Source organism: Vulpes lagopus, chromosome 2, assembly GCF_018345385.1.
Source record: "Vulpes lagopus strain Blue_001 chromosome 2, ASM1834538v1, whole genome shotgun sequence".
NCBI lineage: Eukaryota > Metazoa > Chordata > Mammalia > Carnivora > Canidae > Vulpes > Vulpes lagopus.
Window position 1 is genome coordinate 23,843,136 of NC_054825.1, and position 22,246 is coordinate 23,865,381.

General features: G+C 39.4%; 1 protein-coding gene across 1 annotated transcript in view; it reads right to left on the minus strand.

Annotated features, from left to right (window-relative positions):
* SORCS3 (sortilin related VPS10 domain containing receptor 3) overlaps positions 1 to 22,246 on the minus strand; it is a 587,544-nt gene that overhangs the window by 55,204 nt on the left and 510,094 nt on the right. The window contains exon 14 of the mRNA XM_041738191.1: positions 20,524 to 20,631. Within this exon, the coding sequence (XP_041594125.1) occupies positions 20,524 to 20,631 (108 nt within the window). The remainder of the gene's footprint in view (positions 1 to 20,523; positions 20,632 to 22,246) is intronic.

Below are 22,246 nucleotides of genomic sequence, written 5' to 3' on the forward strand. Positions count from 1 at the left end.
GCTTGACAAAGAATAGGTAATTGATTATTGAGGAACAAGGAATTTTAGAGTGTGGTTTCATTCTCCATTCTTTCGCAAGAAAAGGTAATTTCCACCCTGACCAAATCCAGTATCATCCAGTAACCTGGCTCTACTGGCTTGCAATTACCAAGATAAACTATTTTTTAAGTCTCCTCTATGGAAATGCATTCCTAACCCCTTTTCTTACATTGTATTTTCACCAACATAACAAAACCCTATCATGTGAGATAATATATGTGAAAATCTTGAAAATTCCAATGGACAACAAATGTTCGTTATCACCATCATTCTTTTCTTTCTTTTTTTTTTAAAGATTTTATTTATTTATTCATAGAGACAGAGGGGGAGAGAGAGGCAGAGACACAGGCAGAGGGAGAAGCAGGCATCATACAGAGAGCCTGACATGGGACTCGATTCAGGGTCTCCAGGATCACGCCCTGGGCTGCAGGCGGCGCTAAACCGCTGCGCCACCAGGGCTGCCCATCACCATCATTCTTATTGCTGGAACCCCCACAGACTCATACCCAAGGTCTTGCTCATCAAGAACTTTTGGTAGGTTTGGCTCAATATTCCTTTTTCAAGGTACAAACTAACCTCAAGTGCAGGGCTCTGTGTGTGTATGTGTGTGTGTGTGTGTGTGTGTGTGTGTGTGTGTGTGTATGATATTTGATACAGAGCTTTGAAGAAAGTAGATACCACCTACATAAATACAAATCACTGCCTGGAAACAGGTAGCCTTCCCTTTAGTTCTCTTGAAGAAGTTGCTCCCAACCACAGAACAAAATTAATGAATTTTCTAAGCCATTTCTCACTATATGGATTTTCAGGTAAAATCAATTAAAATTTATTAATTCTGTTTTTCTTTTTCTTTTTACCTTGCCACTTGGATTTTTTCACAAGGGTTTTTGGCTTCACTTAAGATTCATCCTCTTGGATTTAAATGTGAGACAAGATTCCATCAAAATCCTTGAGGAGAACACAGGCAACACCCTTTTTGAACTTGGCCACAGTAACTTCTTGCAAGATACATCCACAAAGGCAAAAGAAACAAAAGCAAAAACGAACTATTGGGACTTCATCAAGATAAGAAGCTTTTGCACAGCAAAGGATACAATCAACAAAACTAAAAGACAACCTACAGAATGGGAGAAGATATTTGCAAATGACATATCAGATAAAGGGCTAGTTTCCAAAATCTATAAAGAACTTATTAAATTCAACACCAAAGAAACAAACAATCCAATCATGAAATGGGCAAAAGACATGAAGAGAAATCTCACAGAGGAAGACATGGACATGGCCAATATGCACATGAGAAAATGCTCTGCATCACTTGCCATCAGGGAAATACAAATCAAAACCACAATGAGATACCACCTCACACCAGTGAGAATGGGGAAAATTAACAATACAGGAAACAACAAATGTTGGAGAGGATGTGGAGAAAAGGGAACCCTCTTACACTGTTGGTGGGAATGTGAACTGGTACAGCCACTCTGGAAAACTGTGTGGAGGTTCCTCAAAGAGTTAAAAATAGACCTGCCCTACGACCCAGCAATTGCACTGTTGGGGATTTACCCCAAAGATTCAGATGCAATGAAACGCCGAGACACCTGCACCCCGATGTTTCTAGCAGCAATGTCCACAATCGCCAAACTGTGGAAGGAGCCTTGGTGTCCATCGAAAGATGAATGGATAAAGAAGATGTGGTCTATGTATACAATGGAATATTACTCAGCCATTAGAAATGACAAATACCCACCATTTGCTTCAACGTGGATGGAACTGGAGGGTATTATGCTGAGTGAAGTAAGTCAATCGGAGAAAGAAAAACAGTGTATGTTCTCATTCATTTGGGGAATATAAATAATAGTGAAAGGGAATATAAAGGAAGGGAAAAGAAATGTGTGGGAAATATCAGGGAGACAGAACATAAAGACTCCTAACTCTGGGAAACGAACTAGGGGTGGAGGAAGGGGAGGAGGGCGGGGGGTGGGGGGGAAGTGGGTGACGGGCACTGAGGCGGACACTTGACGGGATGAGCACTGGGTGTTTTTCTGTATATTGGTAAGTTGAACACCAATAAAAATTAATTTATAAATAAAAACAACAACAACAAAAAAGATTCATCCTCTTGGGCTATATAAACTTGAGACCATCTCTTTCTTTAAACTCCTTTGGTGCCAACTTCCTACACTACTAATGTGACTCTAGTCAGATAGTATCCTTTTATGCTCTTGTATTATTACTTCTAACATACAGATGGTCTGGGCATGGTGGCAAGGGTAGGAGGCGAAGATATAGAAGACATCTTTCCCTAGTTCTGTCTGCCACTAAATTAGTTAGGTGACCTTGAGAAAATCACTTCATCTCTCAAGGCTTCAGTCTCCTTAGGGGAGATAACTTTAATCAGTGACAAATACTCAAAGGATGGGATGCAGAAACAGTCTAGGTAGAATCTGACCATTTCAAGATAATTTCTAAGAGTTTATTTTCTTTTACTCTCTATGTCTAACTCCAGGTGTACAAGCCATCTATCTCCTGGTGACCCCATACACAAAGGATTTATCTATTAGAGACATTCATCTTTGTCTCCACTGGCACTTCTTCCATATAACAGATGCTCATTAAAAAATTCTGGGTTGATTAATGGATAGAATTAATCTATCAAAGTCATTCACTTCTTCCAAAATTGGGGTAATAGCTTTATCTGCCCTTATTTCTGGGCCAAAGAACATGGTTGAGCTGCATGTTCTCTGGGGTTTAGAAAGACAAAAGCAATCTCAAGAGAAAAATAGCAGCTGCTTCTCTTGTCTTTGTTACCCTGGACTGTGATAGGATTTCCACAAACAACTATGATTTTCTGGGACCCTAACTAACATATCCTGCCTAATCTACCATCCAGACTTGAGTGCATATTTTGGGGAGAGGACTGATTAATCTGAGGGAGGAAAGTGGTTCACAAAAAATAAAAAGCTTCGTTAGAATTCCATACACATCACGGGTTAGCTAATCATTAATTAAATGATTTCAAAGGGGATCTTGGTATATAATTGCTATAATTTAGGTGAAAACAATGCCACATTAAATGTAATTAGAGGAGCAGCCACTGTAAAGATGTTTTTCTCTTTACAGGAAAACTACTCTGGGTCACCTGATTCTCTCCTGCACAGTTCTCTTTTCCACCTCCAATTATACCAACCTTCATACATAGTTGTAAAAGCCGAGAGAAGTTTCTAGGAAAGAGTGGCTGATTAGTCCTTCAGAGAGGAAGAAGACAAGGACTCATTACTAGAAAGCCACTAGAAATGTGCAAAAGAAAGAACGAATTGTGATTGGGGAGTAAGATTAGGACTTTACCGTGTACTAATTTTTGAGAGAACATTTGATGGAACTTAACTAGGAATGATAGTGTGCTGCCATCGACCTGGCTCTGAACCCCCTTTTCCTTTAGTTTCCTCAGGGACTCCTACACCTGCATCTTGGGCTCCTCTATTCACCAACTCCCCCATTTCTATCTGCCTGAAGAAAATCTTAAGAAAGAGAACAAGGCCAAAGTTGACTATGTCAATTCCCTCCTGACTTTCCTTTCCCTGTGGCTGACTTAACTGAGTTCTCAGTCATGAGGCTAGAAACCTAATTCAACACTTGTTTTTGCCATGTTCTTCACTCCTTCATTCGCTGCCTGTTCCAATCTCATTCCAAATGCCACCTCCTCTTAGAAGCATTCCTTAGATATTGCAAGTCTAAGAATCTCTCCCTCTAAACTTTTGACTTCCTGTGTGAGCAGATGGTGACCTTCTCCCACAGAGGCAGATGATTTTCCTCAGTTTCTCTAGCCTTCTGCTTCAGTGACACCATATTCTCTTTGCCTTTGTCTTACTTCTCTAAGTGAACTTCTCACCCACTTCTTCTTCCTCCCATCTCTTAAGTTGTAACTTAAGCCTTCTTCTCCTTGGTTCCTACACTTGACCTTGGCAATCCTATTCATTTCTGCAACTTCAACCTCTATGTATAAGACTCCCAACGTACGAACTCTTGTCCTTGAACTCTCATAAGATCTAGTCATGAATATCAGGATAAGACCTTTGAATTTGATTCAAAAGTCACAGTGGCCTCCATCTATCTTTGTAGTATTATCTCCTGCTACTCTCCAATGTTACTTGTGCTCAAACAATTCCATTTGCTCCACCAAAAGCAACATGATTTCCTATGCCTGATTTTCCTGTGCTTGGGGTGCTGTTCCCGCATCTTGTCCAATTCCTACTCATTCTGTAAATCTAAGGTAAAATAATAGGCAGGGTGATGAGAAATAATGGGTTATGATGAAAGGAGGGGAAGCACAGCTTTTCAAATCTAAATATTTCACAGTGGCCATTTTGATTTCCTCTTTAAAAAACAAAACTACTCCTAAATAACCCAGGGTTTTGTTTCCAAACATATGAGGTTTTTTCTTTTATTTTCTTTATCATCATCATTCTATTTTAAAATTTTGATCTAATTATAATATTTAGAGAGAACATGGTCTCAATTATATCAGCTTTTGGAATTGGTCCAGTATTTCTAGTGGCCTAATAATTATGGTCAATTAAAAAATTAAATATTTGCTTAAAAAATAGATATTCTCTATTTATTGAGTAGCGAGTCATATACAGGTCTTTTATTTTTTTTTTAAAGATTTTATTTATTTATTCATGAGAGACAGACAGAGAGAGAATGAGATAGGCAGAGACACAGGCAGAGGAAGGAAGCAGGCTCCATGCAGAAAGCCCGATGTGGGACTCAATCCCAAGTCCCCAGGATCAGGCCCTGGGCTGAAGATGGTGCTAAACCACTGAACCAACCAGGCTGCCCTATACAGGTCTTTTAAATAAAGCTTGCTAATAGTACAATTCACATCAAAATTATACCAACTTTCTGACTCGCCTATTGGTTTCCACATGAAATTTATTAAAATATTCCCCTATGGTATTGCAAATCCTTCATTTCTCTTTGAGTTTTTGTATGTTTTTGCATTATGTAATCATAACACTATACAGGTTTTGAAATTATTCTATCTTCTTGATGGATTATTCTTTTTAGTTTTAACTCAAATGCTAACTTTTCTATTATGTCCTCCATGATCTTCCTTCATCCTCCATTCCTTTCCTTAGAAAGAAACAATAAATGCCTCTTTCCTCTGAATTTTGGTAGCATTTTTTCTCTATTTTGCATATTACCCTTAATACTTCCAATAGGGATCAAAATTCATAAACTATATGTGATGAATGTTTTATCTTTCCTGATAGATTTTAAACTCATGAAAGTTTGCAACTTACATACACGTGCCTTCAACATCATAGGTGTTTGTCATATATTTATTGTTTGAGAGCCAGTTAAATCAAGTAGTCAAACATAAAGGTGTTGGCATCACACAGGGCAAGATGTGAGAGCCAATCCCAGGCCTAAAGAAAGTTCCTTACATATATTAATTAGACCTCATGTACAAAATAAGGATAATAATATTAACTAACAGAATTCTGAGATTTAAGTGTGTTGCATATTTGTGTTTTGTATAAATTAAGAAGTAAATAGTTTTAAACAACTATTAATATTTTTATATAATAGTATCTAATTATGATAATTTGCTTTATGTCCTTTGTTGAATGCCTGATAACTGTGTGGGCAGATAGTGTGCCATATACTCTTATATCCCAGTGATCTCTACTACAAGACTGTAAACAGTAGGTACCCAAGTAAAAGTCAATCAAATAACAACAATAATACTTAGAAATATCAATAAGAGTGATAATTTACTGAATGCTTACAATTTATTAACTACTTTGTATGGATTACCTCATTTCATTTATTATCTGCATTTAAGAGAAAAGGAAACTAAGGCTCAAAGAAGTTAGATAATGCATCCAAAAAGAATTATACAGCAAGTAGGTATTGGAGCCAGTCCAACTTAGGCAGTTGCTACTAATGTAACACAGTTTCAGCACTGTACTTTTAGCAAGGCCCATACCTCTTTTTAAGTGTTTTGTGATTCATTAGCAATCATTTGACTGCACAGTTTGGCACTGAGGTATGAGCACGGGGGTCCTCTTAGCACCAGGTCATTATAGGCTGTTTGCACAAAAAGCAGAAATTCCATGAAATACATAAAGCTGAAAGCACAGTTGGAGGAGTAAAAGAGAAATCTAAAGAGAAGATATATCCAGAGAGCTTCAATTATGACCCAATCTTTCTCAAGGTCTAAAGCATCTACTATTTGAGCAATTATGTATTTGAACTTGAAGTATGACCACTTTTATTGGTTCTACCTCTAGTTGGGAGTCCATGGGGCATGAAAAAGAAAGAATCATAAAGTCTTAGTAATCCAAGGGGCCATAGGGATGAACCTTTGACCTAATCCTTTCACAGGTTGGATGGGGAAAACAAAGTAGTAGGCTGCTTAAGAACACAAAGAAGTAGGACCCAAGTCTCCTAAAACCCAACTCTTCCTCCTACACTGACTGCTTTCATGGGAAACACTTGAAGCATGCAGGCAGAGTCATGGTGCACCATATATAATAGTAGTGCTAGGAGTCACTGCTTGGCGGAATGTAGAGTAGACTAGAGATTGTATCTGGGGCTATGGCAAAAAAAGGAAGTCTTCAATCAATCCTTCCTTCAAAAGGAAGTCAACATTTTGCTGGCTTCTCCTTCAGGCTATCATGTCTAAAGGATGCTCTGGATTTTCCAAACTCTAGCCTGCCAATCTGGAACTATAGATGTGTACTCCAGCTTCTTCTAAGAGAGAGGATTTTCTTTGATTGTTAAGATGTAGCATGTTTCTCTGTACACTCTATTGAATCAAATGAATCATCAGAATGACATAGACAATGATGTCCTTGGTTTCTGGGGAACTGAGCCTGCTTCTCTCCAAAGACAGCTTAGCTGTTCTCACTAAGAAAGGTGAAGGTCAGAGGTACTAGAGTAATGGAGTCTAAGTTTCACTTCACAAGTGGCTGGCAAGCTAGAAGGCAGGCATAGACCTTTAATTTATAAATGAGGGAGAAACCCTGTGGGTACCAGGGAAGAAGAATTCTTTCACTGGTCCAGGTACTACTTCCACATTGACATGTAGATAAATGTGCCCCAAATCAAATCTTCTGCAATGACCTCGTCTGGCTGCCTGCAATATCCCCTATTGACACACTGGATTTATTTCTCATTCCTCTAAGTAAACAGTTAAACCTGTTGTGGATTCCAGTGAGTCACATACCATCTTCTCTGCCACCTCCATCCAGGACTCAGAATTAGCCATTGCTAGGATACCACAAATCCCAACTCAATCCTTTTACCCAGCCTCAACTTCTTTCACTGGCTGGATGTCATTAATTTGAGAGCAAATTATTAGAAACCTGGAAAACAGTTCTGAAATGCCTGCAGATTTATGATGAAGTCATTTCACAAAAGGTCACAGGCAACCCTGCTATAATTAAATCTTTCATTAATTTTTAAAATACACAATAACTTACAAATGCATCATAAATTAACCAGATGACCTTGAAGAAATTATTTAGAGCACTGCTTCTTCAGAAGCCACTATCTAGCAATTTCCTCAATTTTTATTTTATGACTGGGATTTGTCTATTTTACACTATTGTCTTTGATTGGGTTCCAGTAGCCTGTTTTTTTCAAATGATTTTGTATTAATTCATTCAGAGCACTAGTTAGCACTGGAAAGTGATGGTGGGTAGTTAAAACTCTCCCTTCCTTTAGGTCATAGCCTCGAAGGTTGAGTAACTGTGACCCACACAATCACCCAAATATACTTAAATGTAGCAGCTCTTTCATTATCTGGGAGATAATTTGTACATTTTGATAAATTATTTTCCTTTTCTCATTAAAAATTAGAAAACTGGGGATCCCTGGGTGGCTCAGCAGTTTAGCACCTGCCTTTGGCCCAGGGCACGATCCTGGAGTCCCGGGATCGAGTCCCACGTCAGGCTCCTAGCATGGAGCCTGCTTTTCCCTCTGCCTGTGTCTCTGCCTCTCTCTCTCTCTCTCTATGTCTATCATGAATAAATAAATAAATCTTTAAAAAAAATTAGAAAACTATAAAAATGTATAGATGAGAAAATAAAAGCCCCATTGGAGGTAATCACTCTTAATATTCTGTGAGGTTCCCTTCTATTCATTCCCAGTGTTGTTATTTCTCAGACTAGGATATAAGTGATCATCAGAAACCAAGTCGGGATTGGAATTGCAGGAAGTTAGAGGTTTATGGCAATCTCTCTCTCTGTCTCTCTCTGTCTCTCCCTCCCTCCTTCCCTCTCTCCCCACTATCATGTGTACCCACCACCACCACCACCATTAAAAGCTCATAATTGGATGATAGAAGAGATTCCATGAACTCTAGACCTGAAATAAAACTCACATAAAAATGTTCTTTCTTCCATAGGATGTGGAAGAGGCTTTAGAACATAAACTTCCCAACAGCAGAGCCCTTAACTATCCTGTGTATGCCTCAGTCTAACTCCTGGAACTTTTAGAACAGTGTCTATCTTGTAGTGTGTATGCAAGGCATTCTTTGAATAAAGAACTAATACATGTTTTTGTAATAGGGGTTTGATACATGTAGATCCCTGAGTCCTTTTCTAAAAATCTAGTTCTCTCTGGAAGGCCAAAGTCCCCCCACACCTCCTTTTGCCTCCTGCTACATTAGGCTTCTTCTCTGCTTCCATGGAAGATGCTCCTGAGAACCAATTTCAAATCAAAGCAGAAACAGTGGTATTGTGAGAAGGCCAGCCATCAGCAGCCCACAGTTGTCACTATCCAGAAATTCAGGCCACATCCCTGGCTACTGGTGTGTGTCCATGCCACCTGTTTGTTTTCACATTAGGGTATAGATCGGCTTAGCACTAAAGGAGGTCAGCAGATGCTATGGAATTGCATGGAGTGAAAGTGAGACAAGAACCAGACATTCATAGAAATAGGCAGGGGTCAGCAGCGAGGGATCCTGCAAGCAGAACCTGTATAAATGGCAGGATGCTCCGATCCATGAAATGGTGGACAGAGGCAGGGATTAGAAGGTTTGAAAATAAGTCCTAGAAGAGGCAGAGAGCAGAGGGGAGAGTAAGAAAGAAACCAAAAGGCATCAGAATTGACAAGGCATGGAAGAAATCGGAGTTTTTAGGATGAATTTAAAGAATCATTCTATGTCCAAACAACTGCAATTATGTTCTAAAAACTTAATAGATTCCTTCAATGGGTTTGAAAGTTTAAAGTCCCTAACAGTGGGTTAGATACTGTGGTCTGCTAACCTGTGAATGATTAGTCAGCAGTTGGGGGTTGAAAGGGGAACCCCAGAGATGGAAACAAGAGGGAGAAGGTGGATGTTGAAGACAGGAGGAAATACATGGGAATCAAAAGAGCTGGAAGAAAGGAAAAGGTATACCACCTGGTTTCCCCATGGCATTCTATTTCTCAGTCTCTGACTCTGCGTCAAATCCTGAAACAAGGGCAGCCTGGGTGGCTCAGCAGTTTAGCCTCTGCCTTCAGCCCAGGGCGTGATCCTGGAGACCTGAGATCGAGTCCCACATTGGGCTCCCTGCATGGAGCCTGCTTCTCCCTCTGCCTGTGTCTCTGCCTCTCTTTCTATGTGTGTGTGTCTCTCATGAATAAATAAATAAAATCTTTTTAAAAATTCTCTAAAATCCTGAAGCAAGAGATAAAAGGAATCTTAAAAAGCATAAAATTCATCCCTTGCCCTTAAATGTCTTCAGTTCAATTCAACAGTATGATTCACTCCCCATGCACCTGCTGAGCACTAATCATGCATAAGCTTCCATGATCAGGCTCTGAGAGAGGACCAATAAGACCCTATGAATCTCCCAGACTGAAAAAGACCTCACACTCCCATTCTGGAGATAACCAATATATACAACACTCAGCAAACAGTGCAAAAATCAAGACAATGGTAATTCTCCATGACCCAGCAATCCCATTTGTAGGTATGTAGCTCTGAGAATTCTACGGACATACTGGGAGGCATCTGCAGAGAGAGAATAGTACTGTTTAAAATAGTACAACACTAGAAACAATTGCAATGTCCATTGATAGGAGAATGGAGAAATAAACTGCATATTCCTATCATGAGAGAATGCCATAGAGCATTAAAAGTGTCTGGACCAGATGGATATGCCCCAAGATAGGTAATGGTGAGTGACAGACCCATGTAGGAGAATGGTAACAGTTAGATAAATTACATACTTTAAAAACACATAAAACAATACTACATATATTTCTGTGGATAATTAAGTACATACCAAATGTGTCAATACACTCACTAGCAGGATATACATCTAATTCATGGGCATTCACTGATCTGTGGAGGGAGTAAGGGCAAAGGATCTGAAAAGGGGACACTCATGAAAAGACCACCTATTCTGGGAGTCCCCATATCATAATTAAAAAAAAAAGTCTGAAGCCACAGCCATGATGTGTTAGTATTTATTAATTCCTGATTGGTACATTGGTGCTGATAAGATTATTCTTTGTACTTATATTTATTCCATTTTTGAAACTTTTGAAAAGAACTGCAAGAAACAATATAGGTATGAGATCGTGAATAGAGAATCTATCCTGCAAACCACAAATTGAAAATCTTACAGAAGCCAGAAGGGCAGCTTAAATGGACCGTGAGTGAGCTGAAGCACCGCAGCAGATACATGCATATCAGGTGAGAGGTGGGGCACCACACAGCATGCCCAGTCCAAAGCAGGCAGCTGCCATGCAACTCTAGAAAATTGTTAGACTGTGGGCATTTGGGTTCAATGCTGCCAGGTGTTTCCAACTTTGCAAATTTTGGCTCCATTAAGAAAAGCACAGACCAAACTAAATACACCTGGTGAGTCAAACTCTGCAGCTGAAGAAAGAAATTCAGTGAAAGAGAATGAGTAAGAGCTGAAGGAACTGAGGAGGGCTTCAGGAAAGAGGTGACCTGCCTATGAGGTTAGGATAAGAAATGAGGATACTTCCAAATGATATCAAATGATCGGCCTGTTCAATATTTCAGAAAGGTGTGTCCTGGGAGTTTGTGAGTGGGAGAAGTTTATAGAAACTGGGTCAAAAATTCAAATTATATTTGTAACAAGCCACATACATTAAGCTCCGTGTGCCCTCTCACTCAGAGACAACAAATCACAACCTGTGGGACAAATCTGGCCTGCTATCCATTCTAGAAGGCCGACAGCTAACAATGGTTTTTACATTATAAGTGGTTGTGGAGGAAAGGGAAATGAAGAATGGTATTTTGTGACATGCAAAGATTTCATGCAATTCAAATTTCAGTTTCCATTGCTAAAGTTTTTTGGGGACACACTGATGACCATTCATTTGCATATTGTGAATGGCTATGGCTCCTTTGACCCTAGATTGGGAATCAAGTAGTTGCATCAAAGATTTTGTGGCCAGCAAAGTCTAAAATCTTTAGGGAAAATCTTTGTTGATCCCTGTCTAGGTGGCCAAATTCTTCCCTGCAGGTGACCATTCATTATACTCATTCATTACTCTCATTCATTATACTACAGAGACTACAGACATCGCTAATGTCCCTCTGTGGAGATTATTTCACTTAATTCTCAACATCCATGACAAGAAAGCCAAACTCAGAGGGAGAGCAGGTAAGGTTTCTAAGGTCACATGGGTCATAAGTGGTACCCTTAGCACTAGCCTTGGAGCATAGAGCCCCAAAGTCCATGGCTCTTGACCATCATTCCTTCCCACACACAGCAGTTTGTTGGTCAAAAGAAATCTTTTCCTTCCAGGCTGTTGCCAGCCTCCCATACATCCTAGTGACATCCAAAAGCTCCTATACAAGCACACATTCTGCCTCTGTATTCCCTGGCACAAATAGCAGTGTGCTTCCAGGATGATGGAAGTTGGCTGACAATGTGGAGGATATGAACCCAGCAGCCAGCCTGAGATGCAATGGCTTCAGAGTTCCACTGGATTTACCGATTACTCGAATGACTTACTTTGGGCAAAGTAAAATCAGGCTCCTCCAGCAAACAACAGAGAATTGAAAAACAGATCAATGGAAGCAGCGCTGGTTCATTTCCAGCGACTTTATCGAATGCAGTTACCGAAGGCTAAACAATGCATTTATGCTCAGGGTTGGGCCTCTGAGTTGCGCAAAGGCTATATTTAAGGGCATGTTCCCTGCTAAGCATGTGGTCACAGTCTCTTAAGTGGAAAGAAGATCTTCATTTTTTTTTTTTGTAACCTCTGCATCTTCAGGTTTTGCATAATTTTCTAGGCAAAATGTTCTCTCTCCCCCTTCACTGTGGCTATTAGTTCTGGTGGTGGAACAATGGATCAGAGATTTATGCCAATTAGAATTGGATTTATACAGGGAGTCAGTGAGGCAATTGGCCCTAGACAATTTGCTATAAGCATCTCTAGCTTTCCTACCACTCATTCTCCTCTCTGCAGGCCAGGGACAGTCTACTATTCCATGTTTGCTCATAATGCTCCCTCTCCTTCTCTGCAGAGCCACAAAGCTGTTTCTAACTATTCTATCTTTAATCCCTTCTTTGATATCCAATGGCAACTACAATTTGCCCTGTACCTTCCGATTTCATTGTGGTCCAGTTCTAGCACATGTTCGGCATCTTTTCAAACAGGTTGTGTTTAAGTGGGCCTACTGTGACCTGACCTCATGTCTAGAGCACAGTGGCCACCCATCAATACTTAGTGAATAACTAGCATGCTGCCACTTTTTCCCCACACACCATGGTCCTTTACTGAACAAACCTTGGAAAACTCTAGTATCTTTCCTCCAATTTCAGCTCTGAGCCTGATGCTTGAAATTCACATTCTTTGCACTCAATTTGCCTCTTACTGAATGTGTGAGGTGAGCACTGAATTTGTCTGAGCCTCAATGTCCACATCTGCCCAATGGTGGCAATCTAAAGTACCTGGCATGGTCCTTGGGAGGAATCCATGAAATCAAAATTGAGAAATCCTCAGATACCTGGCACAAAAGAAGGTGTTAAACAGACACAGGTTGGTAAGAAGATACTTCTTCTGGCAAGAAATGTCCACTTTCTTCCAGGGAGGCAGGTATTCCCTCTTGGTTTCATTGTTTTTGTTTTTGTTTTTTCCCTGAGAGGCTGCCAGGTTCTCCCTGGCTCCTGTAAAAGATCAGCTAATTCACAGCCAATTGGTTCAAATAGTTCACATCAAGAAAGAATTTCATATGTAGCTTTGAGGATGCAGGAAAGCAGTTTTTTTATTTTTCCATCTGATTCCATATCTGAGCCATACAAAAAAAAAAAAAAAAAAAAAAGCTTTCCTTACAGTGTAATTTGGGGCCAAATAATACACCAAAGAGGCCCAAGTGCTCCAGCAGCACAGGCATCTCATCAGCTAGAAAGCCACTGCCTGAGATGGCAATAGGCCCTCTGGCTTGTCAATCATCCAGCCCTATTCTCAGCCTTAAGTAATAAGAATGGTCACATTTCACAATGAATTAGGCTAGACTAGATGGTTCCTGTCAAGGTTACCAGGGAGATGTTGAAATAATAACATTTGAAAAGACAGTGGAAAAAAGAGCAATAAAAGTAAGCAAATCTCATGCCTGCAACCTGGGGACTGTCTTTCTCACATAAATTCCCCTATCAAGCTAGTGTTGGAAGGTACCATGCTGCCCAAGCACTGGCCTCCAGGAGAGGTAGAAGCTGTCAGAGTCTTCTGAAAGGTGGAGGAAATCAGGGATCACTCCCAGGAGGGGCCTCATTCTCCAGCTGCCCCTTTGTGCCCATGCATCATTCCACCCCTTGCATCATCATCTTCCACAGGACACCTCTGCATGCAGAAGGCTCCAACTCCTACCTAACCCCCAGGTCCCCATAACTTGCAACTACTGGATTCTGATCATAGCACTTCAAAATCTAGGGAGGTCACTCCAATCGCAATCACTTACCACTGGGAAAGATCACTGAGGATCATAAAATGGACTTGTTAATTCATTCACTTACTCATTTAATCATTTAATACATGTATACTATTAAATCCTTAGTTCAAGCACAAAACTGATAAACATATGACACCCATTAGCAGGATACACAAAGATCCTCTCTCATAGAATTTAAAAGCCATTCATGTGTTTACACAGATACACGCATGTGTCTATCTGCCTGTTTTAAGAGCAGATAAAGGTGGAGGAGGAAATTACCAAAAAAAAAAAAAAAAAGATTACCATTTTCATTAATATTTATTGTTTTAAGCATTTGAAGGAAAACTACATAGGGCTAAGACAGTGTATGGCAAGGAGTCCCCAAAGTGATCAGATGGGCCAAAGAAGGTGTGCTAGAAGAGCTGATTCTTAAGCTGAGACCTGAAAGATACCTAGAAGTTTGGCTGTTTAAGTGTGGAGTACAAGTAAATTCTAGGTAGATACACAGACAAAAACCTCAGGGCAGTAAGGCACTAGTGGATCAGAGAAAGGTGGTCAAAATATGGGGGCCAGAAGTGAGGTCCCAGGCATGTGGTCAGTGTAGATATTTATAGGCCATTCAATGATTTTGGATTTTATTCTACAGGCAATGGACAGCCTTCCATGAATTTTGAGAAAAGGAGTGGCATTACTATATTCTCAATTCCAAGAGCATCACTTTGAATAAGGTCAAATTCCTACACATAACCTAAGAACCCTCACAGTACCAATCCCTTGACACCCAGTCATATGCTCTTACGTGGCTCTTTCTTTTTTTGTGTTCTTTGTCTTGAATCAGTCATTCTTTCAACAAATAATTACTGACTTCTCACAATGTGGCAATTCTCCTTTCAGGAGGAGTACTGATGTCACAGTACTCAACAAAATGATTAAATTTTGTATTTTCTTTGAACTGACGTTCTATTACCTATTACCTGGCTTTCCACTGGTGACCTTCTATTGAAATTTCAAGACCAACTCAATTGTCACTTTTTGTGTGTGTGAAGCCTTTACTCCCTTTTACTCATATCCTGGTTATACCCCTTGGGTTCTTTGATGATTGGTGTATCTCTCTCCTCCAACACATTGGCCTGAGTGTTCTTTGAAAGTAAAAAGAATTGTATTTACCTCTTTAATTCCCTCTAAGAGAATATGAAACATATTTGAAGCTTATTACACAATTTCAATAATTAACTGTGTATTATTCAAAACTTTCCAGGGAAACAGAACCAATAAGATGAATATGTTGACCCTTGAATAATGCAGGGGTAAGGAGCAACAAGCTTCTGCACAGTTAAAAATCTGTATATTGCCTTTGACCCCCCAAAACTTAACTATTAATAATCTACTGCTGACTGGAAGCTTTATTGATAACATAAAGTCAATTAATATATATTGTGTGTATGCATTATATACTGTATTCTTACAATAAAGCCAGCTAGAGAAAAGGAAATCATAAGAAAGAGAAAATACATTTATAGTGCTGTACTGGATTTATTGAAAAAAATCCACATATAAGTGGACTTATGGGGATCCCTGGGTGGCTCAGCAGTTTCGCGCCTGCCTTTGGCCCAGGCGTAATCCTGGAGTCCCGGGATTGAGTCCCGCGTCGGGCTCCCGGCATGGAGTCTGCTTCTCCCTCTGCCTGTGTCTCTGCCTCTCTCTCTCTCTCTCTATGTCTATCATAAATAAATAAAAATAAATCTTTAAAAAAAAGTGGACTTGTGAAGTTCAAACTTGTGTTATTCAAAGGTCAACTGTATATGTGTGTGTGTGTGTGTGTATATATATATATACAGAAATATACAGAAATAGACAAAGAGAGAGAAGAATTTGAGATAAGCATTTGGCTTACACAATTATGGAGGCTGACAAGTCTCAGGATCTGTAGGGTGAGTCAGCAAGCTGGAGACCCAGGAATGCTGACAGAGTAGTTCTAGTCTTGAAACTCAAGAAGAGTAGATTTTTTAGTTGGAGTTAAATACCAGAAAAAAACCTTGTCCCAGTTCAAAGGCAGCCAGGCAGGAGGAATTCTCCCTTGTTCAAGGAAAGGTCAACCTTTTTTTTCTATTAATATTTGTAACTGATTGAGTAAGCCTCAAAAATATTAGGGAGGGCAATCTGCTTTGTAAGGTCCACTGATTGAAATATTAGTCTTTTCCAAAAACACCTTCACAGAAACATGTGGAATAATATTTGACCAAATATATAGGTACCCTGTGGCCCAGTCAAGCTGATATATAAAATTAATTACCCTAAACTGATAAATATTTAAAACCTCCAAATGAAGGTAACAAGCTAAACCAATAAAACCTTAGTGAGAATGAGCTAGCCTTTCTTCCTTATTGACCACTGCTGAAATACAGAGCTAGGGTTAACCATGAGAAGAAAATTACAGAATTTAAACAGCCCAAATCAGGAGTAATATTTCGTTAAATGGCAAGAGTAAGCATGTCTATTCTCAAATGGCCCCCAGGCCCTTAACCATTGCTTATAGAATATGTAAAGTTTTTGAACCCCTGCTTCAATCCATGTCATTATCATTCCACAAGGGAAAGCACTGGTTAGCCCTGTTGGATCACCTGGTTTTAAAGTCATTTTCAAATGTAAGGCAAAAAATTATAAATAAATAAATAAACAAACAAATAAACAAATAAATAAATACACACACACACACACACACACACAAATCTAAGGCAGAGACAGAAACTGCCTCTTGGCAATCCTTCCTGGGCTCACACCAGTGGCTGCCTGAAGAGGTCTGACAACATCTGGATCATTTTTATACTAGAGAAACTCTGAGTTTAATAGAAAGTTAAAAACAGGCAGCCTGAATTGCTTACACTTGGTTGGACAACCACTTCCAAACTCATCTTAATTTCATTAAAGGACAAATACCTGTCTGTCCCAAATCCCATGTAAGACTATTATGCTCTACCCTCATTCCTTTTCTACTTACCAGCATTTAAAATATCTTGATAAAAAAGGTAGAAGAGGGCAGAAGCTTTGTCTGTTCTTGTGCAGTCTTACTGGGGAGGAAAGGAAAATAGGAATGCTATCTCGTCTTTTCAGTAAATGGTTTGGCCCTGAGGTCAATCTCCTCATATCCATGTGACCAGCTAAACTCCATGAAGCTGAGAAAAAAATTATTACCATTTAAGATTAGATGAACACAGAATTTAAACTGTAGGCTTAGACTTGCTAGGGAATGCCCAATCATGCAGAGATTGGTGTACATGTGATATTGTTCAAAGTAATGACCAAGAGAAGCATGTGATGAGTCCAAAGAGGCCCCATACAAGAAAATGCAGGATAAATGACATTATGGGATGATGAGAAAGCTAAAGAGAGGGATCAGTATGTGTCTTTCATACAAAAGCAGGAAACACCTGACTTTAGGATCATATATATCTTCACTGACCAAGATTCTAGGACCATGTCAGGTTTGACTCTGATGAGCAGCCACATCTAGTTTAATAAATTCAAGCAAACTATACAACCTTCTTTAATGTGTGTACGTTTGCCTTATGGAATTTAGAATTCAATATTTTAACTCCTTGATGGCCATATCAGAGGAAGTCCTAGAAAAGAGGAAGATTTTCTTTTTATAGCTAGTAACTAAGTAAAGGATAGGAAATAATTTGGAAAAATTAGCTCACGTCAGAGATCTTCATGAAGAAAAGATGGTGGTATTCCCAGGATTCCATATGCTTCCCAGAATTCATAAGAAAGCATTTTAACTATTGGCAGAATATTCTGGGTAAAATGACACAGTCATTTGTACATCACATTAATTTAATATACAAGCACGCAAAATATGGAGATAGGAATTTCTGATTTGTCATCTAGAACTGCTGTGTCATCTACCACATAGGTACCAGCAATTTTTTAAACTTTTATTATTGTTATTATTTTATACTAGAACTTCATAAAGGTCTTTCCAGGACCCTAAATCCTTGGGATTTCTCTCTCACTGTATCTCTCTTACCTATCTCTCTGTGTATATACATATATGTATAAAAGTGTGTACATCTGTATACACATACACTTGCATATACATGTATACCTATATATTTACCAAATCGTTTGTATTTTAGAAATAATATTTATATTATACTCCCTTTAAGTATCCAGAACTTATATTACACATTATATCTATTTATCCACCAAATGATGAAGCTTTAGAGTCTAGGTATCAATAATAATATACTGTATCTTAAATACTGTCTATGCTTTTACAGCTACACTTGCATACAATATTGTTAACTCTTAATAAAGTGACTTCTCAGCTTAACAATAAGAGCCCATCTGTGGGATCCCTGGGTGGCGCAGCGGTTTGGCGCCTGCCTTTGGCCCAGGGCGCGATCCTGGAGACCCGGGATCGAATCCCACGTCAGGCTCCCGGTGCATGGAGCCCGCTTCTCCCTCTGCCTATGTCTCTGCCTCTCTCTCTCTCTGTATGACTATCCTAAATAGAAAAAAAAAAAAAAAGAGCCCATCTGTTTAGGAACTTTAATTAGAAATTTCATTGGTGAGACAATTCTGTGTAGGGTGTACTTTAAGAAAATGGGAAGAAATTACTGGACAAAACTCAAATTTTAGACTTATATCCTATCCTGAGCAACAAATTCTACAGGAAATCCTTGCTCACATTTTACAATAGAACTGCCCAGAGAAGTCTTACCATAACATAGGTTCACAGTTACAGACATCAGTTATTAACACAATATACCCCTTGGGAGGATCATAGCAGCTCTTCATAGGGTTTGATATCATATGTTTCTACTTTCAACTACAGAGCTCTGGGATTTAACCCAGCACCTGAAACATAGCAGATGCTCAAAAATGACGGTTCAGTCTTTAAAAGACAAGTTCACCACCCTTGGAGTTAAGAGAAAATATTTCCGTGGCAATTTAGAAAATTCAGAGAGAATTAAAGAAGAGAATTTAAAATCACTCTTTGTTGCACTGTCCTAAATGTTTTAAAGGCATTCTTGTGGAACCACTCAGATTTTCTATTATAAATCTTTTTTTAAATAACGAGGACACTGGGAATCCAAGACTTTTTCTGTACACAAGTCGTGTAGACATGAGACCCTTGCAGTGCTTCTACTAAATTTCTAAAAAGATTTTTAGCATTTCAAAATTTTGAAAAGAAGCATACGGAATGATTCAATCTTAGAAATGAAGAAATGAAGATCCAACATGGCTAACTACCAGACAGGTAATCCATAGCTACTGGATTGTACAGAATCTTAACTCAGGTACCCTAAATCTGGGATCAGATTTTTGTCCATTTGTTTTGTTTTCTATGATTAGTGTACCATTTTTTTCATCACAGTTGAGTTTTTTCTGTCACTCTGAAATCCCAGAGAACTAGCCAGTCAACTCTTTGGATATGAGAATGGAAGTAGAGGGGTGGGACATGGCAAAGTAGTCAAGTTGGGGGCCAGATTATAACATTTGAACAAAATTGTGTAGATTCAGTTATAACAGATTTTTTTTAACTGATACTCTGGGAAAGAGATAAAGCACAGAACTAGCCATTTGCCCTATTTCTGCCTCCTCCTTAAAGCCCATAAGTCTCATACTGGAAACGAATGATTCAAACTATAAAGACGTTCTTGAACACAAAGTTTCAAAGAACAGCAGTGTTTCTTAGAGGAAGAAGACCACTCTTTTCCCCAAAACCAGCAGAGAAGCATCCTGTGAGCCCTTCTGTGCCAACTCCACAACACAGCAGATTCCCTTAATCTTGCCCTTTAGACTCCTTTTATTCCACTCAGTGAAGATTAAGGTGTACAATGTTCTAGTCATTTCAAAGTGAGGGAGGCGAGGGCGGTATTGGCTAGTGGAGGGTTACCGTAACTATCCTCCCACATCCCCCTACATATCCATATGCACACAAACACAGAGGTCATCAAGTTTTTAGGGATTAAAATTAGATAGACTTTGAAAATAGTACCAATTTATTAATATTTTCTTTAAAATTCAGAAACTACTTGGGATCTTTTTACAACTTTAAGACCATCTATTCTCGGGGTAAAGGAATGTAGGAAAATGTTCACAGCAAATTAATCTGAAGTAGAATGACAACTTTGGGTATGTGGGGTGTGTGTGTGTGTGTGTGACAGACTCTAGGAGTTTCCCTTAAAATATTCCCTTATTTCAGTATGTTGGCTATTTTATTTGCCGTCCCTGTCCCTCACCTTCTGCGGGACTGTCCTGGAAAGAAAGAAGAGATGTCTAAAGACTGTAGCTTTCTGTTTCCTTGGATAAGTGGAAATTTGTTAGAATATCTTAAATACTGTTAGAAACCTTAACTGGTTAATTAGGAACCTTGCTTCTCAGATGCTATCAGTAGCCTTCTGAATCAGTGGGTACAAGAACATATATTTCCATTTTACAGATGAGGAACCTAGGGACCAGACTAGAATGCTTTGGTATAGGGTTCCCCAGGAAAATCTGTGGCCTCAGTGGAGCTAGAACCCAGGTCTCAGGCTCCTATGGGCCACAGCAAAAGAAGTACTCACGTCATGATTTGGGTCTCCACTCCTGCCTCCACCAGAGCCCCGTCAACAAAGAGAGGAACCGAAGTGAAGCCATACTTGTCCCAGGAGTGGCCCTCGTCAAAACTCACCCTGGGTTGGGAACAAGTACACAGAAGAGATAGCTGAAAATCATACCACACTCCTTCACAACCATTTTTCAGGTTATTAAATTCTCCTCTGTATCTCACTTTCTGGCAGTTTGAATTATCAATAGGTATTCATCTTCAACATCTCCCCATATTATTATGAGATTTGATCAAAATTGCATTTCCTGGCCCAGGCAGAGACAGTACCAGAGATACAGAAATATTTCAACATATTAGGATCAAAAAACAACAACAACAAGAAAAAACAACCCAAGCAGGAGGGCTTAGTTGGTGGAGTATCACATTTCAAGTACTCAGAATGTACCCTAAGGTTCAATTTACAGCACAATCAATTTGGTCCTTGGAGTTTCTGACACAGATAAATTGAGTAGTGTGGGGTGTACTCTAGGGGAGGGGAGGTGTATTGTATGTCTTTCATATCAAACTTTAAAAAAAGCCATTTCCCATTTGTTCAGAATGAATGTAAGGCTCATTTTCCCTTCCCAGTGCTACATTCAGGAGCTTTTAGAGGTGGCTGCTGAGTGTCTAAGATGTTTTGGGCAATACTGTGCCATCTTTCATCCAGTGGTAAGAGAAAGGTCTAGCCCTTTTTAGTTATAGCACCTGAAACTCTTTCAAGGGAAGGTTACTAGTAGAGGAGACTGGGGTAATTTTGAGTGCTTGCTTCTTTCCTTTTCTTGATATTATCAAGTACCTGGTCTTCCACCTTCCCCAAGGCAGCTGTATTTGCTTCATTCCCTGTGATCCTTCTTGGGTAGATTCATTCTTAATTCTTCTTTGACTCCATAACTCAGGATTCTCTGAGTTCAACTATAGTAACTCTGTAGGCTTCTCCACTTAGAGTGAGTGCCGAGTGATAACTTCTTAATGGACCTTAAATCCACCAATTCAAAACTATAATCTTGGGGGATCCCTGGGTGGCGCAGCGGTTTGGCGCCTGCCTTTGGCCCAGGGCGCGATCCTGGAGACCCGGGATCAAATCCCACATCGGGCTCCCGGTGCGTGGAGCCCGCTTCTCCCTCTGCCTGTGTCTCTGCCTCTCTCTCTCTCTCTGTGACTATCATAAATAAATAAAAAATTAAAAAAAAAATTTTTTTTCAAAACTATAATCTTGGGAGCTCACGGGTCATATAGGTCTGGTTCATTCAATGATTCCTTAACACCACCCACACATCTTTATTATAATACTTCTTACCTGATGTTTTATATGTATTTTAATAAATCTATGTCTAATTTTTCCACGGAATTGTGAGCTTTTTGAGGTCAAAGACCATACAATTCATTTTTGCATTCCTAGTATCTAGCAGAAAAATGGGCACCTGGTTAGCACTATATAAATATTAAATGAATAAATTAATGAAATAAATAATGATTTACCACACTCTTCCAATCCATCGATTTTTTTCAAGCATGATTTATGCCGGCATCCATGAACTGGATGCAGAGTCTCTCTGCCCATTACCAGTCAACCTACTCAGCCCGTTCCCGATATATTTGCTTCTTTGTCTCTCTCACCCTCTCTGTTTCTTTCCATTTCTGTCTTATCCTTTTTAGCATTTTTTAAATTTTTGCTATACCTAAGTCTATATTCACAAAAA